The 25,000-nt window shown below is 46.0% G+C and overlaps 1 protein-coding gene across 9 annotated transcripts in view; it reads right to left on the reverse strand.

Moving 5' to 3' along the window:
• LOC110516400 (GATOR complex protein WDR59) overlaps positions 1–25,000 on the reverse strand; it is a 61,271-nt gene that overhangs the window by 22,029 nt on the left and 14,242 nt on the right. For all 9 annotated transcript variants that reach the window (XR_005039878.1, XR_005039879.1, XR_005039880.1 and 6 more), the window contains 10 exons: positions 22,455–22,571; positions 19,461–19,538; positions 19,179–19,335; positions 18,184–18,263; positions 17,900–18,032; positions 13,958–14,070; positions 11,141–11,305; positions 10,712–10,807; positions 2,915–3,141; positions 2,256–2,409 (listed from right to left, as the gene is read on the reverse strand). Coding sequence is in view for 6 of the 9 variants with exons in the window: in XM_036964339.1 (XP_036820234.1) it covers positions 2,256–2,409; positions 2,915–3,141; positions 10,712–10,807; positions 11,141–11,305; positions 13,958–14,070; positions 17,900–18,032; positions 18,184–18,263; positions 19,179–19,335; positions 19,461–19,538; positions 22,455–22,571 (1,320 nt within the window). In the remaining 3 variants the exon portion in view is untranslated. The remainder of the gene's footprint in view (positions 1–2,255; positions 2,410–2,914; positions 3,142–10,711; positions 10,808–11,140; positions 11,306–13,957; positions 14,071–17,899; positions 18,033–18,183; positions 18,264–19,178; positions 19,336–19,460; positions 19,539–22,454; positions 22,572–25,000) is intronic.

Consider the following 25,000-nt stretch of genomic DNA (forward strand, 5'->3'; position numbering starts at 1 on the left):
GGGGGTCTACATCAGCTTCCCACCAGAATGGGCTTTAGGTGAGGCAGATGAACCTGTAGCCATATTACTTCAACAGTATTTAACATGAGATCCTCGCTAAGCTTTACAGGAATGTGGTTCTGAATATAAACAGCAACACCTCCACCACTGGCATTTCTTTCTTTTCTGTAGATGTTACAACCATGTATTGCCACCACTGTATCATCAAAGGTATTATCTAAGTGAGTTTCAGAGACATGGTGGTATTAAACATTTAGTATTGTAGATATGTAGTAGTGTAATAATGTTATATGATGTACTGTTTTATATGTAATTTAAGTGCCTTAACCCCTTGAACCTCTGGGGGCAGTATTTCATTTTTGGATGAAAAACGTTCCTGTTTTAAACAAGATATTTTGTCACGAAAAGATACTCGACTATGCATATAATTGACAGCTTTGGAAAGAAAACACTCTGACATTTCCAAAACTGCAAAGATATTGTCTGTGAGTGCCACAGAACTAATGCTACAGGCGAAACCAAGATGACATTTCATACAGGAAGTGAGCCAGATTTTGAATGCGCTGTGTTCCAATGTTTCCTTATATGGCTGTGAATGCGCAAGGAATGAGCCCACACTTTCTGTCGTTTCCCCAAGGTGTCTGCAGCATTGTGACGTATTTGTAGGCATATCATTGGAAAATTGACCATAAGAGACTACATTTACCAGGTGTCCGCTCGGTGTCCTCTGTCGAAACTATTGCGTAATCTCCAGGTGCGGGCATTTTTCCATTTTGTTCAGAGTAGAAACCAAACTGCCACGAGTGATTTATAATCGAATAGATATGTGAAAAACACCTTGAGGATTGATTCTAAACAACGTTTGCCATGTTTCTGTCGACATTATGGAGTTAATTTGGAAAAAAGTTCAGCGTTGTAATGACAGTTTTTTTTCTTAGCCAAACGTGATGAACAAAACGGAGCGATTTCTCCTACACAAATAATATTTTTGGAAAAACTGAACATTTGCTATCTAACTGTTTCCTCATTGATAACATCCAAAGTTCTTCAAAGGTAAATTATTTTATTTGAATGCTTTTCTTGTTTTTGTGAAAATGTTGCCTGCTGAATGCTAGGCTTAATGCTAGGCTAGCTATCAATACTCTTACACAAATGCTTGTGTAGCTATGGTTGAAAAGCATTTTTTGAAAATCTGAGATGACAGTGTTGTTAACAAAAGGCTAAGCTTGTGAGCCAATATATTTATTTCATTTAATTTGCGATTTTCATGAATAGTTAACGTTGCGTTATGGTAATGAGCTTGAGGCTATAATTACGCTCCCGGTTACGGGATTGCTCGTCGCAGCAGGTTAATGTGTTTGGACCCCAGGAAGAGTAGCTTCTGCGTTGGCAGGAACTAATGGGGATCCATAATAAACCCCAGGAAGAGTAGCTGCTGCCTTGACAGGAACTAATGGGGATCCATAATAAACCCCAGGAAGAGTAGCTGCTGCCTTGACAGGAACTAATGGGGATCCATAATAAACCCCAGGAAGAGTAGCTGCTGCCTTGACAGGAACTAATGGGGATCCATAATAAACCCCAGGAAGAGTAGCTGCTGCCTTGGCAGGAACTAATGGGGATCCATAATAAACCCCAGGAATAGCAGCTGCTGTCTTGACAGGAACTAATGGGGATCCATAATAAACCCCAGGAAGAGTAGCTGCTGCCTTGGCAACAGGAACTAATGGGGATCCATAATAAACCCCAGGAAGAGTAGCTGCTGCCTTGGCAACAGGAACTAATGGGGATCCATAATAAACCCCAGGAATAGCAGCTGCTGTCTTGACAGGAACTAATGGGGATCCATAATAAACCCCAGGAAGAGTAGCTGCTGCCTTGGCAACAGGAACTAATGGGGATCCATAATAAACCCCAGGAAGAGTAGCTGCTGCCTTGGCAGGAACTAATGGGGATCCATAATAAACCCCAGGAAGAGTAGCTGCTGCCTTGACAGGAACTAATGGGGATCCATAATAAACCCCAGGAAGAGTAGCTGCTGCCTTGACAGGAACTAATGGGGATCCATAATAAACCCCAGGAAGAGCAGCTGCTGCTCAGCGTGTGTTGTGTGTGTCCTACGCTCCCCAGTGTGTGTTGTGTGTGTGTCCTACACTCCCCAGTGTGTGTTGTGTGTGTCCTACACTCCCCAGTGTGTGTTGGTTGTGTCCTACACTCCCCAGTGTGTGTCCTTCGCTCCCCAGTGTGTGTCTCACCCGTTCTTTGTAGTAGAATGATGATATGGAGACGTGGTCCTTGTCCGTGTGGGTGGGGCTGCCACTGTACAGCCTCAGAGAGCTCTGAGACTCACTACGCATCTTCATAGGAGTCAGGACCCCACTGTGGTACGCAGACAGGGCCGACAGGGACCTGGGGGACACACAGAGGCAGGTTAACAAGGACCCCACTGTGGTACGGAGACAGGACCGACAGGGACCTGGGGGACACACAGAGGCAGGTTAATAAGGACCCCACTGTGGTACGGAGACAGGGACCTGGGGGACACACAGAGGCAGGTTAACAAGGACCCCACTGTGGTACGGAGACAGGGACCTGGGGGACACACAGAGGCAGGTTAACAAGGACCCCACTGTGGTACGGAAACAGGGACCTGGGGGACACACAGAGACAGGTTAATAAGGACCCCACTTTGGTACGGAGACAGGGCCGACAGGGACCCACAGAGACAGGTTAATAATAAGTGTACCTGGGTGTGGGTTCAGTGGGTGGTACAGAGGCAGGTTAACACACACAGATAACAGGTTAATGAGTGCAGCAGTATAAAGTGTACCTGTGTGTGGGTTCAGTGGGTGGAAGAGAGGCAGGTCAACACACACAGATAACAGGTTAATGAGTGCAGCAGTATAAAGTGTACCTGGGTGTGGGTTCAGTGGGTGGTACCGAGCGATGCATAGTGATGGGTCTTGTGAAGTACACCAAGCAGCCGGTGCCACAGAAGCGAGCCCCGGAGGTACGAGGGAAGGGGATGTTGGCATCCTGGTAGGAGCCGTAGGTGTTGGTGACCCGGGGGAAGGCTGGCAGAGCAGGGGTCACGGGGTTAGACAGGACGTACGGGTTGGCAGCACTACCATCCTCCTGGGTCTATGGAGCGAGAACAGAGAATACATACTGTTATGGGACAGCCCCTCGTATCAGCCCCTCGTATCCTGCTGGAACAACCCCTCGTATCAGCCCCTCGTATCCTGCTGAGACAGCCCCTCGTATCAGCCCCTCGTATCCTGCTGAGACAGCCCCTCGTATCCTGCTGGGACAGCCCCTCGTATCCTGCTGGGACAGCCCCTCGTATCCTGCTGGGACAGCCCCTCATATCCTGCTGGGACAGCCCCTCGTATCCTGCTGGGACAGCCCCTCGTATCCTGCTGGGACAGCCCCTTGTATCCCGCTGGGACAGCCCCTTGTATCCCGCTGGGACAGCCCCTTGTATCCCGCTGGGACAGCCCGTTGTATCCCGCTGGGACAGCCCCTTGTATCCCGCTGAGACAGCCCCTCGTATCCTGCTGGAACAGCCCCTCGTATCAGCCCCTCGTATCCCACTGGGACAGCCCCTCGTATCAGCCCCTCGTATCCTACTGGGACAGCCCCTTGTATCCTGCTGGGACAGCCCCTTGTATCCTGCTGGGACAGCCCCTTGTATCTCGCTGGGGGAGCCCCTTGTATCCTCCTGGGAGAGCCCCTCGTATCCCGCTGGGACAGCCGCTCGTATCCCGCTGGGACAGCCCCTTGTATCCTGCTGGGACAGCCCCTCGTATCCCGCTGGGACAGGCCCTTGTATCCCGCTGGGACAGCCCCTCGTATCCCGCTGGGACAGCCCCTCGTATCCCGCTGGGACAGCCCCTCGTATCCCGCTGGGACAGCCCCTCGTATACTGCTGGGACAGCCCCTCGTACACGGCTGGGTCAACCCCTCGTACACGGCTGGGTCAGCCCCTCGTATCAGCCCCTCGTATCCTGCTGGGACAGCCCCTCGTATCCCGCTGGGACAGCCCCTCGTATCAGCCCCTCGTATACCGCTGGGACAGCCCCTCGTATCCTGCTGGGACAGCCCCTCGTATCCTGCTGGGACAGCCCCTCGCATCTCGCTGGGACAGCCCCCCGTATCCCGCTGGGACGGCCATTCGTATCCCGCTGGGACGGTCACTCATATACCGCAGGGACAGCCCCTCGTGTCCCTCTGGGACTGCCCCACGTATCAGCCACTCGTATCCCACTGGGACAGCCCCTCGTATCCTGCTGGGACAGCCCCTCGTATCCCGCTGGGACAGCCCCTCGTATCCCGCTGGGACAGCCCCTCGTATCCTGCTGAGACAGCCCCTCGTATCAGCCCCTCGTATCCCGCTGGGACAACCCCTCGTATACCGCTGGGACAGCCCCTCGTATCCCGCTGGGACAGCCCCTCGTATCCTGCTGGGACAGCCCCTCGTATCCTGCTGGGGCAGCCCCTCGTATCAGCCCCTCGTATCCCGCTGGGACAGCCCCTCGTATCCCGCTGGGACAGCCCCTCGTATCCCGCTGGGACAGCCCCTCGTATCCCGCTGGGACAGCCCCTCGTATCCCGCTGGGACAGCCCCTCGTACACGGCTGGGTCAACCCCTCGTACACGGCTGGGTCAGACCCTCGTATACCGCTGGGACAGCCCCTCGTACACGGCTGGGTCAACCCCTCGTACACGGCTGGGTCAGACCCTCGTATACCGCTGGGACAGCCCCTCGTATACCGCTGGGACAGCCCCTCGTATACCGCTGGGGCAGCCCTTCGTAAGACTAGAAGAGACCTTCAGATTGCAGGCCTGTCTAAGACTAGAAGAGGTCTTCAGATTGCAGGCCTGTCTAAGACTAGAAGTGGCCTTCAGATTGCAGGCCTGTCTAAGACTAGAAGTGGCCTTCAGATTGCAGGCCTGTCTAAGACTAGAAGAGGCCTTCAGATTGCAGGCCTGTCTAAGACTAGAAGAGACCTTCAGATTGCAGGCCTGTCTAAGACTAATCTAATGTTTTGGTGCACTGAGCAACACTTGAAAGTTGTGAGAATTTTGTGCTGGGACAGCCCCTCGTATCCTGCTGGGACAGCCCCTTGTATCCCGCTGGGACAGCCCCTTGTATCCCGCTGGGACAGCCCCTTGTATCCCGCTGGGACAGCCCGTTGTATCCCGCTGGGACAGCCCCTTGTATCCCGCTGAGACAGCCCCTCGTATCCTGCTGGAACAGCCCCTCGTACACGGCTGGGTCAACCCCTCGTACACGGCTGGGTCAGACCCTCGTATACCGCTGGGACAGCCCCTCGTACACGGCTGGGTCAACCCCTCGTACACGGCTGGGTCAGACCCTCGTATACCGCTGGGACAGCCCCTCGTATACCGCTGGGACAGCCCCTCGTATACCGCTGGGGCAGCCCTTCGTAAGACTAGAAGAGGTCTTCAGATTGCAGGCCTGTCTAAGACTAGAAGTGGCCTTCAGATTGCAGGCCTGTCTAAGACTAGAAGTGGCCTTCAGATTGCAGGCCTGTCTAAGACTAGAAGAGGCCTTCAGATTGCAGGCCTGTCTAAGACTAGAAGAGACCTTCAGATTGCAGGCCTGTCTAAGACTAATCTAATGTTTTGGTGCACTGAGCAACACTTGAAAGTTGTGAGAATTTTGTGCAACTTCCGGTGCACGTTTCCAATGAACTGAGGCTGTACCCTTACAGTTTAGACAGTAGCCAAAAGCCTTTACCCTTACAGTTTAGACAGGTCTGATGAAACAAAAATAGAACTGTTTGGCCATAATGACCATCGTTATGTTTGAAGGACAAAGGGGGATGCTTGCAAGACGAAGAACACCATCCCAACCGTGAAGCATGGGGGTGGCAGCATCATGTTGTGGGGGTGCTTTGTTGCTTGAGGGACTGGTGCACTTCACAAAATAGATGGCATCATGAGGTTGGAAGATTATGTGGATATATTGAAGCAACATCTCAAGAGATCAGTCAGGAAGTTAAAGCTTGGTCGCAAATGAGTTTTCCAAATGGACAATGACGCCAAGCATACTTCCAAAGTTGTGGCAAAATGGCTTAAGGACAACAAAGTCAAGGTATTGGAGTGGCCATCACAAAGCCCTGACCTCAATCCTATAGAAAATGTGTGGGCAGAACTGAAAAAGTGTGTGCGAGCAAGGAGGCCTACAAACCTGACTCAGTTACACCAGCTCTGTCAGGAGGAATGGGCCAAAATTCACCCAACTTATTGTGGGAAGCTTGCGGAAGGCTTCCCGAAACATTTGACCCAAGTTAAACAATTTAAAGGCAATGCTACCAAATACTAACTGAGTGTATGTAAACTTCTGACCAACTGGGAGTGTGATGAAATCAAATGAAATCAAAGTTTATTTGTCACGTGCGTTGAATACAACTTTACAGTGAAATGCTGACTTACAGGCTCTAACCAACAGTGAAATGCTGACTAACAGGCTCTAACCAACAGTGAAATGCTGACTTACAGGCTCTAACCAACAGTGAAATGCTGACTAACAGGCTCTAACCAACAGTGAAATGCTGACTTACAGGCTCTAACCAACAGTGAAATGCTGACTAACAGGCTCTAACCAACAGTGAAATGCTGACTTACAGGCTCTAACCAACAGTGAAATGCTGACTTACAGGCTCTAACCAACAGTGAAATGCTGACTTACAGGCTCTAACCAACAGTGAAATGCTGACTTACAGGCTCTAACCAATAGTGCAAAAAAGGTATTAGGTGAACAATATGTAAGTAAAAAAATAAAACAACAGTAAAAAGAGAGGCTCTATACAGTAGAGAGGCTATATACAGTAGAGAGGCTATATACAGTAGAGAGGCTATATACAGTAGAGAGGCTATATACAGTAGAGAGGCTATATACAGTAGAGAGGCTATATACAGTAGAGAGGCTCTATACAGTAGAGAGGTTATATACAGTAGAGAGGCTATATACAGTAGAGAGGCTCTATACAGTAGAGAGGCTATATACAGTAGAGAGGCTATATACAGTAGAGAGGCTATATACAGTAGAGAGGCTCTATACAGTAGAGAGGCTCTATACAGTAGAGAGGCTATATACAGTAGAGAGGCTATACACAGTAGAGAGGCTATATACAGTAGAGAGGCTCTATACAGTAGAGAGGCTATATACAGTAGAGAGGCTATATACAGTAGAGAGGTTATATACAGTAGAGAGGCTATATACAGTAGAGAGGCTATATACAGTAGAGAGGCTATATACAGTAGAGAGGCTATATACAGTAGAGAGGCTCTATACAGTAGAGAGGCTATATACAGTAGAGAGGCTATGTAGAGAGGCTATATACAGTAGAGAGGCTATATACAGTAGAGAGGCTATATACAGTAGAGAGGCTATATACAGTAGAGAGGCTATATACAGTAGAGAGGCTATATACAGTAGAGAGGCTATACACAGTAGAGAGGCTATATACAGAGGCTATATACAGTAGAGAGGCTCTATACAGTAGAGAGGCTCTATACAGTAGAGAGGCTATATACAGTAGAGAGGCTATACACAGTAGAGAGGCTATATACAGTAGAGAGGCTATATACAGTAGAGAGGCTATATACAGTAGAGAGGCTATATACAGTAGAGAGGCTATATACAGTAGGGAGGCTATAAACAGTAGCGATGCTATAACAGTAGAGAGGCTATAAAAGTAGCAAGGCTATATACAGTAGCGAGGCTATATACAGTAGAGAGGCTGTAAAAGTAGCGAGGCTACATACAGACACCGGTTAGTCAGGCTGATTGAGGTAGTATGTACATGTAGATATGGTTAAAGTGACTCTGCATATATGATGAACAGAGAGTAGCAGCAGCGTAAAAGATTGGCGAGTGGTGGGACACAATGCAGATGGTCCGGGTAGCCATTTGGTTACCTGTTCAGGAGTCTTATGACTTGGGGGTAAAAACTGTTGAGAAGCCTTTTTGTCCTAGACTTGGCACTCCGGTACCGCTTGCCATGCGGTAGTAGAGAGAACAGTCTATGACTGGAGTGGTTGAGGTCTTTGACAATTTTTAGGGCCTTCCTCTGACACCGCCTGGTATAAAGTCCTGGATGGCAGGCAGCTTGGCCCCAGTGATGTACTGGGCTGTACGCACTACCCTCTGTAGTGCTTTGCGGTCAGAGGCCGAGCAGTTGCCGTACCAGGCAGTGATGTACCCAGTCAGGATGCTCTCGATGGTGCAGCTGTAGAACTTTTTGAGGATCTCAGGACCCATGCCAAATCTTTTTAGTTTCCTGACTGGCACCACACGGCCAGGTCTCTGACTTCCTCCTTACTGTCACGTCCTGATCTTCGTTCCTTTTGTATGTTTCTATTTTAGGCTGGTCGGGGCGTGAGTTGGGGTGGTCGGGGCGTGAGTTGGGGTGGTCGGGGCGTGAGTTGGGGTGGTCGGGGCGTGAGTTGGGGTGGTCAGGGCGTGAGTTGGGGTGGTCGGGGCGTGAGTTGGGGTGGTCGGGGCGTGAGTTGGGCTGGTCGGGGCGTGAGTTGGGCTGGTCGGGGCGTGAGTTGGGGTGGTCGGGGCGTGAGTTGGGGTGGTCGGGGCGTGAGTTGGGGTGGTCGGGGCGTGAGTTGGGGTGGTCGGGGCGTGAGTTGGGGTGGTCAGGGCGTGAGTTGGGGTGGTCGGGGCGTGAGTTGGGGTGGTCGGGGCGTGAGTTGGGGTGGTCGGGGCGTGAGTTGGGGTGGTCGGGGCGTGAGTTGGGGTGGTCAGGGCGTGAGTTGGGCTGGTCGGGGCGTGAGTTGGGGTGGTCAGGGCGTGAGTTGGGCTGGTCAGGGCGTGAGTTGGGCTGGTCGGGGCGTGAGTTGGGCTGGTCGGGGCGTGAGTTGGGCTGGTCGGGGCGTGAGTTGGGGTGGTCGGGGCGTGAGTTGGGGTGGTCGGGGCGTGAGTTGGGGTGGTCAGGGCGTGAGTTGGGGTGGTCGGGGCGTGAGTTGGGCTGGTCGGGGCGTGAGTTGGGGTGGTCGGGGCGTGAGTTGGGGTGGTCGGGGCGTGAGTTGGGGTGGTCAGGGCGTGAGTTGGGCTGGTCGGGGCGTGAGTTGGGGTGGTCAGGGCGTGAGTTGGGCTGGTCGGGGCGTGAGTTGGGGTGGGCCTTTGATGTTTTTGTTCTATGTTTGGTATTTCTATGTGTTTGGCCTGGTATGGTTCCCAATCAGAGGCAGCTGTCAATCGTTGTCTCTGATTGAGAACCATACTTAGGTAGCCTGTTTTCCCACTCTTGTTTGTGGGTGGTTGTTTTCTGTTTAGTGTATGTCACCTTGCAAAACTGTTTCGTTTCTTCCATTCACTTCGTTATTTAGTTTTGTGTGTTCAGTTAATAAATTAACATGGACACTTACCACGCTGCGCATTGGTCCCATATTTCATACTCGTCGTCAGACGACGAAGAGATCCGTTACACTTACAGGCTGTCTCGTTGTTGTCGGTGATCAGGCCTACCACTGTTGTGTCGTCTGCAAACTTAATGATGGTGTTGGAGTCGTGCCTGACCATGTAGTTGTGGGTGAACAGGGAGTACAGGAGGGGACTGAGCACGCACCCCTGAGGGGCCCCTGTGTTGAGGATCAGCGTGGCGGATGTGTTGTTACCTACCCTCACCACCTGGGGGCGGCCCATCAGGAAGTCCAGGATCCAGTTGCAGAGGGAGGTGTTTAGTCCCAGGTTCCTTAGCTTTGACGGTACTATGTTGTTGAACGCTGAGCTGTAGTCAATGAACAGCATTCTCACATAGGTGTTCCTTCTGTCCAGGTGGGAAAGGGCAGTGTGGAGTGCAATATAGATTGAGTCATCTGTATGCAAATTGGAGTGGGTCTAGGGTTTCTGGGATAATGGTGTTGATGTGAGCCTTGACCAGCCTTTCAAAGCACTTCATGGCTACGGGCGTGAGTGCTACGGGTCTGTAGTCATTTAGGCAGGTTGCCTTTGTGTTCTTGGACACAGGGACTATGCTGGTCTGCTTGAAACATGTTTGTATTACAGACTCAGTCCGGGAGAGGTTGAAAATGTCAGTGAAGACACCTGCACATGCCTGGAGCACACGTCCTGGTATTCGTCTGGCCCCGCAGCCTTGTGAATGTTGACCTGTTTAAAGGTTTTACTCACATCGGCTACGGAGAGCGTGATCACACAGTAATCCGGAACAACTGATGCTCTCATGCATGTTTCAGTGTTGTTGCTTGCCTCGAAGCGAGCATAGAAGTGATTTAGCTCGTCTGGTAGGCTCGTGTCACTGGGCAGCTCGCGGCTCTGCTTCCCTTTGTAGTCTGTAATAGTTTGCCCTGCCACATAAGGCGAGCGTCGGAGCCGGTGTAGTAAAGAAATAAAAGCTGAAATAAATCATTCTCTCTACGATTATTCTGACATTTCACATTCTTAAAATAAAGTGGTGATCCTAACTGACCTAAAACAAATACTTTTTACTCTGATTAAATGTCAGGAATTGTGAAAAACTGAGTTTAAATGTATTTGGCTAAGGTGTATGGAAACTTCCGAACTTCTCTGTGCCACATGGCATTTCTTCTTAGAGGGAACGAGTGTCATTGGGTCCAAGACCTGCGAAATGTTTGAACGGTTCTTGATGTAATGTGATTTGTGGATTAAAAATAAAAATGTTACAAAGTATTTAAAATGTATGTGTCTCACCATGTAAGACTCCAGACAGGACACCAGCTGTCTAACACAGGGCTCCAGACAGTTCTGATTCCTCTTGACCTTCTGCAGTGACGTGTCTGTCAGGATCTACACAGAGGAGATACAACTGTGAGGAGAGGGAGACAGACACACACACACGATACAGGCACACACACACACACACACACACACACACACACACACACACACACGATACAGGCACACACACACACACATGATACAGGCACACACACACACACACACGATAAAGGCACACACACACACACACACACACACACACATGATACAGGCACACACACACGATACAGGCACACACACACACACACACACACACACACGATACAGGCACACACACACACACATGATACAGGCACACACACACACACACACACACACACACACACACACACACACGGTTACCTTCTGTATCTTGGTCCTCATGGCGGTGGGGATGGTGGTAGGGGAGATGAACTGGAAGGATGGAGCAGCGTTGTTGGGGTAGTGGGAAGGGAACTTCACCACCAGGTGGACCTGGTTGGTCCCGAACACGGCTGACACCACACAGCTACGGTTCACCGCATCCATCTGGAGGCCCGAACAATCACACCACAGAACCACATTGGTACGGAGTAGAACAATCACACCACAGAACCACATTGGTACTACGTAGAACAATCACACCACAGAACCACATTGGTACTATGTAGAACAATCACACCACAGAACCACATTGGTACGGTGTAGAACAATCACACCACAGAACCACATTGGTACTATGTAGAACAATCACACCACAGAACCACATTGGTACGGTGTAGAACAATCACACCACAGAACCACATTGGTACAGTGTAGAACAATCACACCACAGAACCACATTGGTACGGTGTAGAACAATCACACCACAGAACCACATTGGTACGGTGTAGAACAATCACAACACAGAACCACATTGGTACTATGTAGAACAATCACACCACAGAACCACATTGGTACGGTGTAGAACAATCACAACACAGAACCACATTGGTACTATGTAGAACAATCACACCACAGAACCACATTGGTACGGTGTAGAACAATCACAACACAGAACCACATTGGTACAGTGTAGAACAATCACACCACAGAACCACATTGGTACGGTGTAGAACAATCACACCACAGAACCACATTGGTACGGTGTAGAACAATCACAACACAGAACCACATTGGTACTATGTAGAACAATCACACCACAGAACCACATTGGTACGGTGTAGAACAATCACAACACAGAACCACATTGGTACTATGTAGAACAATCACACCACAGAACCACATTGGTACGGTGTAGAACAATCACAACACAGAACCACATTGGTACTATGTAGAACAATCACACCACAGAACCACATTGGTACTATGTAGAACAATCACACCACAGAGCCACATTGGTACGGTGTAGAACAAAGAAATATGGGAAGCATGTAGTTCTGTTGAACAGACCACCATAATAAAGGGAGATGTAGTTCTATAGAACAGACCACCATAATAAAGGGAGATGTAGTTCTGTTGAACAGACCAACATAATGAAGGGAGATGTAGTTCTATAGAACAGACCACCATAATAAAGGGAGATGTAGTTCTGTTGAACAGACCACCATAATGAAGGGAGATGTAGTTCTATAGAACAGACCAACATAATGAAGGGAGATGTAGTTCTATAGAACAGCCCACCATTATAAAGGGAGATGTAGTTCTATAGAACAGACCATAATAAAGGGAGATGTAGTTCTGTTGAACAGACCACCATAATAAAGGGAGATGTAGTTCTATAGAACAGACCACCATAATAAAGGGAGATGTAGTTCTGTTGAACAGACCATAATAAAGGGAGATGTAGTTCTATAGAACAGACCACCATAATAAAGGGAGATGTAGTTCTATAGAACAGACCACCATAATAAAGGGAGATGTAGTTCTGTTGAACAGACCATAATAAAGGGAGATGTAGTTCTATAGAACAGACCACCATAATAAAGGGAGATGTAGTTCTGTTGAACAGACCATAATAAAGGGAGATGTAGTTCTATAGAACAGACCACCATAATAAAGGGAGATGTAGTTCTATAGAACAGACCACCATAATAAAGGGAGATGTAGTTCTGTTGAACAGACCATAATAAAGGGAGATGTAGTTCTATAGAACAGACCACCATAATAAAGGGAGATGTAGTTCTGTTGAACAGACCACCATAATAAAGGGAGATGTAGTTCTATAGAACAGACCACCATAATAAAGGGAGATGTAGTTATGTTGAACAGACCATAATAAAGGGAGATGTAGTTCTGTTGAACAGACCATAATAAAGGGAGATGTAGTTCTATTGAACAGACCACCATAATAAAGGGAGATGTAGTTCTATTGAACAGACCACCATAATAAAGGGAGATGTAGTTCTATTGAACAGACCACCATAATAAAGGGAGATGTAGTTCTGTTGAACAGACCATAATAAAGGGAGATGTAGTTCTGTTGAACAGCCCACCATAATGAAGGGAGATGTAGTTCTATTGAACAGACCACCATAATAAAGGGAGATGTAGTTCTATTGAACAGACCATCATAATAAAGGGAGATGTAGTTCTATTGAACAGACCACCATAATGAAGGGAGATGTAGTTCTGTTGAACAGCCCACCATAATAAAGGGAGATGTAGTTCTATAGAACAGACCACCATAATAAAGGGAGATGTAGTTCTATTGGACAGACCATAATAAAGGGAGATGTAGTTCTATTGAACAGACCATAATAAAGGGAGATGTAGTTCTATTGAACAGACCATAATAAAGCCATTCTAACGGTATGAAGGGTGCAGGGGTCCGTCTAGCTACACTGTCATAAAGCCTACATAACAATGTCATTAGATGTCGTTAGGAGTCATAACCCATTTTTAATAATTGACATAGCATATGTCATTATGAGTTATAAATTGTCATACGGGGAGTGACATAGCATCATCAGGAGTTACAAGCAGTCATAAGACTATCATAGGAGACGTCATTAGGAGTTATAAGCAGTCATAAGACTATCAAAGGAAAAGTCATTAGGAGTTATAAGCAGTCATAAGACTATCATAGGAGATGTCATTAGAGTTATAAGCAGTCATAAGAATATCATAGGAGACATCATTAGGAGTTATAAGTAGTCATAAGACTATCATAGGAGAGGTCATTAGGAGTTATAAGCTCACCTCCACGTTGACGTTTCTGATCTGCAGGTTGACCAGAGAGAACTCCTGTTGCAGTGTCTGGGGCAGAGCAGAAGAGTCATGTCTACCACCGGAGGTCAGAGCACCAGCCTGGTCTGTGAGTGAGAGAGAGAGAGAGAGTTGGTGTGAGAGAGAGAGAGAGAGAGAGAGAGTTGGTGTGAGAGAGAGTTGGTGAGAGAGAGAGAGAGAGTTGGTGAGAGAGAGAGAGAGAGTTGGTGAGAGAGAGAGAGAGAGTTGGTGAGAGAGAGAGAGTTGGTGAGAGAGAGAGAGAGTTGGTGACAGAGAGAGAGAGTTGGTGACAGAGAGAGAGAGAGAGAGAGAGAGAGAGAGAGAGAGAGAGAGAGAGAGAGAGAGAGAGAGAGACAACACTCACTCCACTGTTCTACTGTAGTCAGGTCTATACATTCCTCTGTTCTACTGTGGTCAGGTCTATACATTCCTCTGTTCTACTGTAGTCAGGTCTATACATTCCTCTGTTCTACTGTAGTCAGGTCTATACATTCCTCTGTTCTACTGTAGTCAGGTCTATACATTCCTGTTCTACTGTAGTCAGGTCTATACATTCCTCTGTTCTACTGTAGTCAGGTCTATACATTCCTCTGTTCTACTGTAGTCAGGTCTATACATTCCTCTGTTCTACTGTAGTCAGGTCTATACATTCCTCTGTTCTACTGTAGTCAGGTCTATACATTCCTCTGTTCTACTGTAGTCAGGTCTATACATTCCTCTGTTCTACTGTAGTCAGGTCTATACATTCCTGTGTTCTACTGTAGTCGGGTCTATACATTCCTCTGTTCTACTGTAGTCAGGTCTATACATTCCTCTGTTCTACTGTAGTCAGGTCTATACATTCCTGTTCTACTGTAGTCAGTCTATACATTCCTCTGTTCTACTGTAGTCAGGTCTATACATTCCTCTGTTCTACTGTAGTCAGGTCTATACATTCCTCTGTTCTACTGTAGTCAGGTCTATACATTCCTCTGTTCTACTGTAGTCAGGTCTATACATTCCTGTTCTACTGTAGTCGGGTCTATACATTCCTCTGTTCTACTGTAGTCAGGTCTATACATTCCTGTTCTACTGTAGTCAGGTCTATACATTCCTCTGTTCTACTGTAGTCAGGTCTATACATTCCTCTGTTCTACTGTAGTCAGGTCTATACATTCCTGTTCTACTGTAGTCAGTCTATACATTCCTCTGTTCTACTGTAGTCAGGTCTATACATTCCTCTGTTCTACTGTAGTCAGGTCTATACATTCCTCTGTTCTACTGTAGTCAGGTCTATACATTCCTCTGTTCTACTGTAGTCAGGTCTATACATTCCTCTGTTCTACTGTAGTCAGGTCTATACATTCCTCTGTTCTACTGTAGTCAGGTCTATACATTCCTCTGTTCTACTGTAGTCAGGTCTATACATTCCTCTGTTCTACTGTAGTCAGGTCTATACATTCCTCTGTTCTACTGTAGTCAGGTCTATACATTCCTCTGTTCTACTGTAGTCAGGTCTATACATTCCTGTGTTCTACTGTAGTCGGGTCTATACATTCCTGTGTTCTACTGTAGTCGGGTCTATACATTCCTCTGTTCTACTGTAGTCAGGTCTATACATTCCTCTGTTCTACTGTAGGCAGGTCTATACATTCCTGTTCTACTGTAGTCAGGTCTATACATTCCTCTGTTCTACTGTAGTCAGGTCTATACATTCCTCTGTTCTACTGTAGTCAGGTCTATACATTCCTCTGTTCTACTGTAGTCAGGTCTATACATTCCTCTGTTCTACTGTAGTCAGGTCTATACATTCCTGTGTTCTACTGTAGTCAGGTCTATACATTCCTGTGTTCTACTGTAGTCGGGTCTATACATTCCTCTGTTCTACTGTAGTCGGGTCTATACATTCCTCTGTTCTACTGTAGTCGGGTCTATACATTCCTGTTCTACTGTAGTCAGGTCTATACATTCCTGTTCTACTGTAGTCAGGTCTATACATTCCTCTGTTCTACTGTAGTCAGGTCTATACATTCCTCTGTTCTACTGTAGTCAGGTCTATACATTCCTCTGTTCTACTGTAGTCAGGTCTATACATTCCTCCGTTCTACTGTAGTCAGGTCTATACATTCCTGTGTTCTACTGTAGTCAGGTCTATACATTCCTGTGTTCTACTGTAGTCAGGTCTATACATTCCTGTGTTCTACTGTAGTCGGGTCTATACATTCCTCTGTTCTACTGTAGTCGGGTCTATACATTCCTCTGTTCTACTGTAGTCAGGTCTATACATTCCTGTTCTACTGTAGTCAGGTCTATACATTCCTGTTCTACTGTAGTCAGGTCTATACATTCCTCTGTTCTACTGTAGTCAGGTCTATACATTCCTCTGTTCTACTGTAGTCAGGTCTATACATTCCTCTGTTCTACTGTAGTCAGGTCTATACATTCCTCTGTTCTACTGTAGTCAGGTCTATACATTCCTCTGTTCTACTGTAGTCAGGTCTATACATTCCTCTGTTCTACTGTAGTCAGGTCTATACATTCCTCTGTTCTACTGTAGTCAGGTCTATACATTCCTCTGTTCTACTGTAGTCAGGTCTATACATTCCTGTGTTCTACTGTAGTCGGGTCTATACATTCCTCTGTTCTACTGTAGTCAGGTCTATACATTCCTCTGTTCTACTGTAGTCAGGTCTATACATTCCTGTTCTACTGTAGTCAGGTCTATACATTCCTCTGTTCTACTGTAGTCAGGTCTATACATTCCTCTGTTCTACTGTAGTCAGGTCTATACATTCCTCTGTTCTACTGTAGTCAGGTCTATACATTCCTCTGTTCTACTGTAGTCAGGTCTATACATTCCTGTTCTACTGTAGTCGGGTCTATACATTCCTCTGTTCTACTGTAGTCAGGTCTATACATTCCTGTTCTACTGTAGTCAGGTCTATACATTCCTCTGTTCTACTGTAGTCAGGTCTATACATTCCTCTGTTCTACTGTAGTCAGGTCTATACATTCCTCTGTTCTACTGTAGTCAGGTCTATACATTCCTGTTCTACTGTAGTCAGTCTATACATTCCTCTGTTCTACTGTAGTCAGGTCTATACATTCCTCTGTTCTACTGTAGTCAGGTCTATACATTCCTCTGTTCTACTGTAGTCAGGTCTATACATTCCTCTGTTCTACTGTAGTCAGGTCTATACATTCCTCTGTTCTACTGTAGTCAGGTCTATACATTCCTCTGTCCTACTGTAGTCAGGTCTATACATTCCTGTGTTCTACTGTAGTCAGGTCTATACATTCCTGTGTTCTACTGTAGTCGGGTCTATACATTCCTCTGTTCTACTGTAGTCAGGTCTATACATTCCTCGGTTCTACTGTAGTCAGGTCTATACATTCCTGTTCTACTGTAGTCAGGTCTATACATTCCTCTGTTCTACTGTAGTCAGGTCTATACATTCCTCTGTTCTACTGTAGTCAGGTCTATACATTCCTCTGTTCTACTGTAGTCAGGTCTATACATTCCTCTTTAGTCAGGTCTATACATTCCTCTGTTCTACTGTAGTCAGGTCTATACATTCCTCTGTAGTCAGGTCTATACATTCCTCTGTTCTACTGTAGTCAGGTCTATACATTCCTCTGTTCTACTGTAGTCAGGTCTATACATTCCTCTGTTCTACTGTAGTCAGAAAAATTATTTTGAACGGTCATCCAACTCGGGAACTCTGGCCTCTTTCTCGACCCCCGACTTTCCGACCTGAAGGGCACCACCGTCATAATTTAACCTCCAAGTTCCCCAGTTGTCTTGAAAGCACCATTCGGTTCATCGTTTAGCTAGCTAGCATGTCTAAACCAAAGACCACTTCGCCAGATGATCACATGACCCATCAAATTAGCCAGGCGTGTCTGGGGGTTGATTACGGCCATGCCGCCCCTCACCCTGCAGGTTTTCGGCTGGCAGGCCACAGCTGTGTATGGTGGGTTCAGGGTCCTGAGAGGGAAGGCTCTTCTCTGACTCGGTAGTTAGGCTGATCCCCTCTATCGGATCCTCTACCAGGTCGTTGGCACACAGCTCCACAGAGAAACACAGGGAGAACATACATTTAATATGGAGTTAACATGAAGTGAGTCCCACATGACGCCCAGTTCCTAGATACCGCACCACTTTTCACCAGGGACCCATAGAGATTTTAATAGAATGTTGGATTTGACAGATTCCACACCTTCTGTAGCTGTGGATCCAGCCTCCATATTCTCAGAGTCTGGTCTCTGGACAAAGTCACCATCTGGTACTCCTTAGAAGCTAGTAGGAGACAACAAGACAGGGGAATCAGAGGACTGAACTCTATGGAGAATGAGACAACTAGACAGGAGAATCAGAGGACTGAACTCTATGGAGAATGAGACAACTAGACAGGAGAATCAGAGGACTGAACTCTATGGAGAATGAGACAACGAGACAGGAGAATCAGAGGACTGAACTCTATGGAGAATGAGACAACTAGACAGGAGAATCAGAGGACTGAACTCTATGGAGAATGAGACAATGAGACAGGAGAATCAGAGGACTAAACTCTATGGAGAATGAGACAACGAGACAGGAGAATCAGAGGACTGAACTCTATGGAGAATGAGACAACTAGACAGGAGAATCAGAGGACTGAACTCTATGGAGAATGAGACAACTAGACAGGAGAATCAGAGGACTGAACTCTATGGAGAATGAGACAACTAGACAGGAGAATCAGAGGACTGAACTCTATGGAGAATGAGACAACTAGACAGGAGAATCAGAGGACTGAACTCTATGGAGAATGAGACAACGAGACAGGAGAATCAGAGGACTGAACTCTATGGAGAATGAGACAATGAGACAGGAGAATCAGAGGACTGAACTCTATGGAGAATGAGACAACTAGACAGGAGAATCAGAGGACTGAACTCTACCCAGCCACCCAGGCTGGTAGAGGTATATTACCCAGGCTGGTAGAGGTATAATACCCAGGCTGGTAGAGGTATATTACCCAGGCTGGTAGAGGTATATTACCCAGGCTGGTAGAGGTATATTCGCCAGCCACCCAGGCTGGTAGAGGTATATTACCCAGGCTGGTAGAGGTATATTACCCAGGCTGGTAGAGGTATATTACCCAGGCTGGTAGAGGTATATTACCCAGGCTGGTAGAGGTATATTACCCAGGCTGGTAGAGGCCTCCTTTACCTTCTTTCTGCGGACGCCACTGGAACTCTAGCACCACGTCATCGTGTCCCACGAAGGCGTGGACGGGGCTGTTGAGGTCCAGAGCGCTCCATAACAACAAGCTGTTCTCACGTCTCAGCTGGGGAACCATCACTGTCACCAGGCCATTGGAGAAAGGCTACACACACACACACACACACATACACACACACACATGGTTACAGACAGAGATATATCCCTAACACTCAGACAGATATCCACTCTTCACATGAGGAGAACTGGTGAAGGGAAGAGTAAACTCACAGTATATCTGGCCTTCCACACAGGAACCTGACAGGACAGGATGTTCAGGTACTTCCTGGGCTGTCTGTAGTCCCAGAACTGCACGGAGAGATTGGAGGACGGCACAGTAAGTACAACGGGAGAATCACAGCAAAAAGCTATGTGAATATCCTTCATACCGTAAAACTTCAATGAAAAGCCCAGGCGTTGATTTGCTTAAATCACGAAACACAACAGGCGCTTTTTAGAGACAGGCTTATATTATATTTTAGCTAGGCCTCTATTTCCTTAATGCGCACAGCTTTAGCTCATTTGCATAGTTCATTGTTTAATTCAAAGCATTTTAATCCTTGTCTTCATTTCCTGTAGTAATGTGTTATCATTAACACAGTGTAACCAGGTTTCCATCCAACCATTTTATACCAGTAAAAGTACAAAAACTGAATGGCCGGCTTGATAAAAAAAACAGGTTAATTTGGAGTTAAACTTTCCAAATGTCGACAAACCTGATACCTGAATACACTAGACAAGGTGGGATCTATTATACCTGAATACACTAGACAAGGTGGGATCTATTATACCTGAATACACTAGACAAGGTGGGATTATTATACCTGAATACACTAGACAAGGTGGGATCTATTATACCTGAATACACTAGACAAGGTGGGATCTATTAGACCTGAATACACTAGACAAGGTGGGATCTATTAGACCTGAATACACTAGACAAGGTGGGATCTATTATACCTGAATACACTAGACAAGGTGGGATCTATTATACCTGAATACACTAGACAAGGTGGGATCTATTATACCTGAATACACTAGACAAGGTGGGATCTATTATACCTGACTACACTAGACAAGGTGGGATCTATTATACCTGAATACACTAGACAAGGTGGGATCTATTATACCTGAATACACTAGACAAGGTGGGATCTATTAGACCTGAATACACTAGACAAGGTGGGATCTATTATACCTGAATACACTAGACAAGGTGGGATCTATTATACCTGAATAGACAACACAAGGTGGGATCAATTATACCTGACTACACAACACAAGGTGGGATCAATTATACCTGACTACACAACACAAGGTGGGATCAGTTATACCTGACTACACAACACAAGGTGGGATCTATTATACCTGAATACACTAGACAAGGTGGGATCTATTATACCTGACTACACTAGACAAGGTGGGATCTATTATACCTGAATACACTAGACAAGGTGGGATCTATTATACCTGACTACACTAGACAAGGTGGGATCTATTATACCTGAATACACTAGACAAGGTGGGATCTATTATACCTGACTACACTAGACAAGGTGGGATCTATTATACCTGAATACACTAGACAAGGTGGGATCTATTATACCTGAATACACTAGACAATTATACCTGACTACACTAGACAAGGTGGGATCTATTATACCTGAATACACTAGACAAGGTGGGATCTATTATACCTGAATACACTAGACAAGGTGGGATCAATTATACCTGACTACACAACACAAGGTGGGATCAATTATACCTGACTACACAACACAAGGTGGGATCTATTATACCTGAATACACTAGACAAGGTGGGATCTATTATACCTGACTACACTAGACAAGGTGGGATCAGTTATACCTGACTACACTAGACAAGGTGGGATCAGTTATACCTGACTACACAACACAAGGTGGGATCAATTATACCTGACTACACAACACAAGGTGGGATCTATTAGACCTGAATACACTAGACAAGGTGGGATCTATTATACCTGAATACACTAGACAAGGTGGGATCTATTATACCTGAATACACTAGACAAGGTGGGATCTATTATACCTGACTACACTAGACAAGGTGGGATCTATTATACCTGACTACACTAGACAAGGTGGGATCTATTATACCTGACTACACTAGACAAGGTGGGATCTATTATACCTGACTACACTAGACAAGGTGGGATCTATTAGACCTGAATACACTAGACAAGGTGGGATCTATTATACCTGAATACACTAGACAAGGTGGGATCTATTATACCTGAATACACTAGACAAGGTGGGATCTATTATACCTGAATACACTAGACAAGGTGGGATCTATTATACCTGAATACACTAGACAAGGTGGGATCAGTTATACCTGAATACACTAGACAAGGTGGGATCTATTATACCTGAATACACTAGACAAGGTGGGATCTATTAGACCTGAATACACAACACAAGGTGGCATCTATTATACCGGACTACACTAGACAATTATACCTGACTACACTAGACAAGGTGGGATCTATTTACCTGAATATGAGGTGGGATCTATTATACCTGAATACACTAGACAAGGTGGGATCTATTATACCTGAATACACTAGACAAGGTGGGATCTATTATACCTGAATACACTAGACAAGGTGGGATTATTATACCTGAATACACGATCGGGGGATTTCTGGGGATCTGAACAGCGACTGTTTTTGTACTTGCCAATTAGCATGCAGTTCTCAGCTGTTAGCAGCAAACGGCTCGCAGTTGATTATTTGCGCTAAAAACGGATGTTTGACAATTTGAGTCATTAGTGAATTATTGAACGTAACAAATCAAACCTCGTAAGCAATACATGGAAATGTGACATGATGAACCCTTTATTACACGGGGACAGGCGGCTTTTTGAGACTGCGTTTAATTGAAATTGTACGGTAGCCATGACGTTCTGGGGAAAGATAGGTAATTCACCCTGACGGAGTTGTCCTGACTGGACGTTCTGGGGAAAGATAGGTAATTCACCCTGACGGAGTTGTCCTGACTGGACGTTCTGGGGAAAGATAGGTAATTCACCCTGACGGAGTTGTCCTGACTGGACGTTCTGGGGAAAGATAGGTAATTCACCCTGACGGAGTTGTCCTGACTGGACGTTCTGGGGAAAGATAGGTAATTCACCCTGACGGAGTTGTCCTGACTGGACGTTCTGGGGAAAGATAGGTAATTTACCCTGACGGAGTTGTCCTGACTGGACGTGGCCAGGATGTATTCGTTGTCAGGGTGCCAGTCCAGACCGTGGATCTTAGACAGGTGAGCTGCAACGTACTCCACAGCTGTGTTGGGTTTCTGGGAAATAGATACACAGGACCATCATGCACAAACCAAGACACGGGGACACTCACTGAACATCATACAGGACACTCACTGAACATGATACAGGACACTCACTGAACATCATACAGGACACTCACTGAACATGATACTAGGGGACACTCACTGAACATGATACAGGGACACTCACTGAACATGATACAGGGACACTCACTGAACATGACACGGGACACTCACTGAACATGATACAGGGACACTCACTGAACATGACACAGGACACTCACTGAACATGACACGGGACACTCACTGAACATGATACTAGGGGACACTCACTGAACATGATACAGGGACACTCACTGAACATGATACAGGGACACTCACTGAACATGATACAGGACACTCACTGAACATCATACAGGACACTCACTGAACATGATACAGGGACACTCACTGAACATGATACAGGGACACTCACTGAACATGATACAGGGACACTCACTGAACATGATACAGGACACTCACTGAACATGATACAGGACACTCACTGAACATGACACGGGACACTCACTGAACATGACACGGGACACTCACTGAACATGACACGGGACACTCACTGAACATGACACAGGACACTCACTGAACATGATACAGGACACTCACTGAACATGATACAGGGACACTCACTGAACATGACACGGGACACTCACTGAACATGATACAGGGACACTCACTGAACATGATACAGGACACTCGATGAACATGATACAGGACACTCAATGAACATGATACAGGACACTCAATGAACATGATACAGGACACTCAATGAACATGATACAGGTAATAATGTAGTACTGACCCTACACAGGTTATAATGTAGTACTGACCCTACACAGGTTATAATGTAGTACTGACCCTACACAGGTTATAATGTAGTACTGACCCTACACAGGTTATAATGTAGTACTGACCCTACACAGGTTATAATGTAGTACTGACCCTACACAGGTTATAATATAGTACTGACCCTACACAGGTTATAACGTAGTACTGACCCTACACAGGTTATAATGTAGTTCTGACCCTACACAGGTTATAATGTAGTTCTGACCCTACACAGGTTATAATGTAGTACTGACCCTACACAGGTTATAATGTAGTACTGACCCTACACAGGTTATAATGTAGTACTGACCCTACACAGGTTATAATGTAGTACTGACCCTACACAGGTTATAATGTAGTTCTGACCCTACACAGGTTATAATGTAGTACTGACCCTACACAGGTTATAATGTAGTACTGACCCTACACAGGTTATAATGTAGTACTGACCCTACACAGGTTATAATGTAGTACTGACCCTACACAGGTTATAATGTAGTACTGACCCTACACAGGTTATAATGTAGTACTGACCCTACACAGGTTATAATGTAGTACTGACCCTACACAGGTTATAATGTAGTACTGACCCTACACAGGTTATAATGTAGTACTGACCCTACACAGGTTATAATGTAGTACTGACCCTACACAGGTTATAATGTAGTACTGACCATACACAGGTTATAATGTGGTAATAATGCAGTACTGACCCTACACAGGTTATAATGTAGTACTGACCCTACACAGGTTATAATGTAGTACTGACCCTACACAGGTTATAATGTAGTTCTGACCCTACACAGGTTATAATGTAGTTCTGACCCTACACAGGTTATAATGTAGTACTGACCCTACTTAGGTTATAATGTAGTACTGACCCTACACAGGTTATAATGTAGTACTGACCCTACACAGGTTATAATGTAGTACTGACCCTACACAGGTTATAATGTAGTACTGACCCTACACAGGTTATAATGTAGTTCTGACCCTACACAGGTTATAATGTAGTTCTGACCCTACACAGGTTATAATGTAGTACTGACCCTACTTAGGTTATAATGTAGTACTGACCCTACACAGGTTATAATGTAGTACTGACCCTACACAGGTTATAATGCAGTACTGACCCTACACAGGTTATAATGTAGTACTGACCCTACACAGGTTATAATGTAGTACTGACCCTACACAGGTTATAATGTAGTACTGACCCTACACAGGTTATAATGTAGTACTGACCCTACACAGGTTATAATGTAGTACTGACCCTACACAGGTTATAATGTAGTACTGACCCTACACAGGTTATAATGTAGTACTGACCCTACACAGGTTATAATGTAGTACTGACCCTACACAGGTTATAATGTAGTACTGACCCTACACAGGTTATAATGTAGTACTGACCCTACACAGGTTATAATGTAGTACTGACCCTACACAGGTTATAATGTGGTAATAATGCAGTACTGACCCTACACAGGTTATAATGTAGTTCTGACCCTACACAGGTTATAATGTAGTACTGACCCTACACAGGTTATAATGTAGTACTG

The sequence above is a fragment of the Oncorhynchus mykiss genome, chromosome 26 (assembly GCF_013265735.2).
Source record: "Oncorhynchus mykiss isolate Arlee chromosome 26, USDA_OmykA_1.1, whole genome shotgun sequence".
Taxonomy (NCBI): domain Eukaryota; kingdom Metazoa; phylum Chordata; class Actinopteri; order Salmoniformes; family Salmonidae; genus Oncorhynchus; species Oncorhynchus mykiss.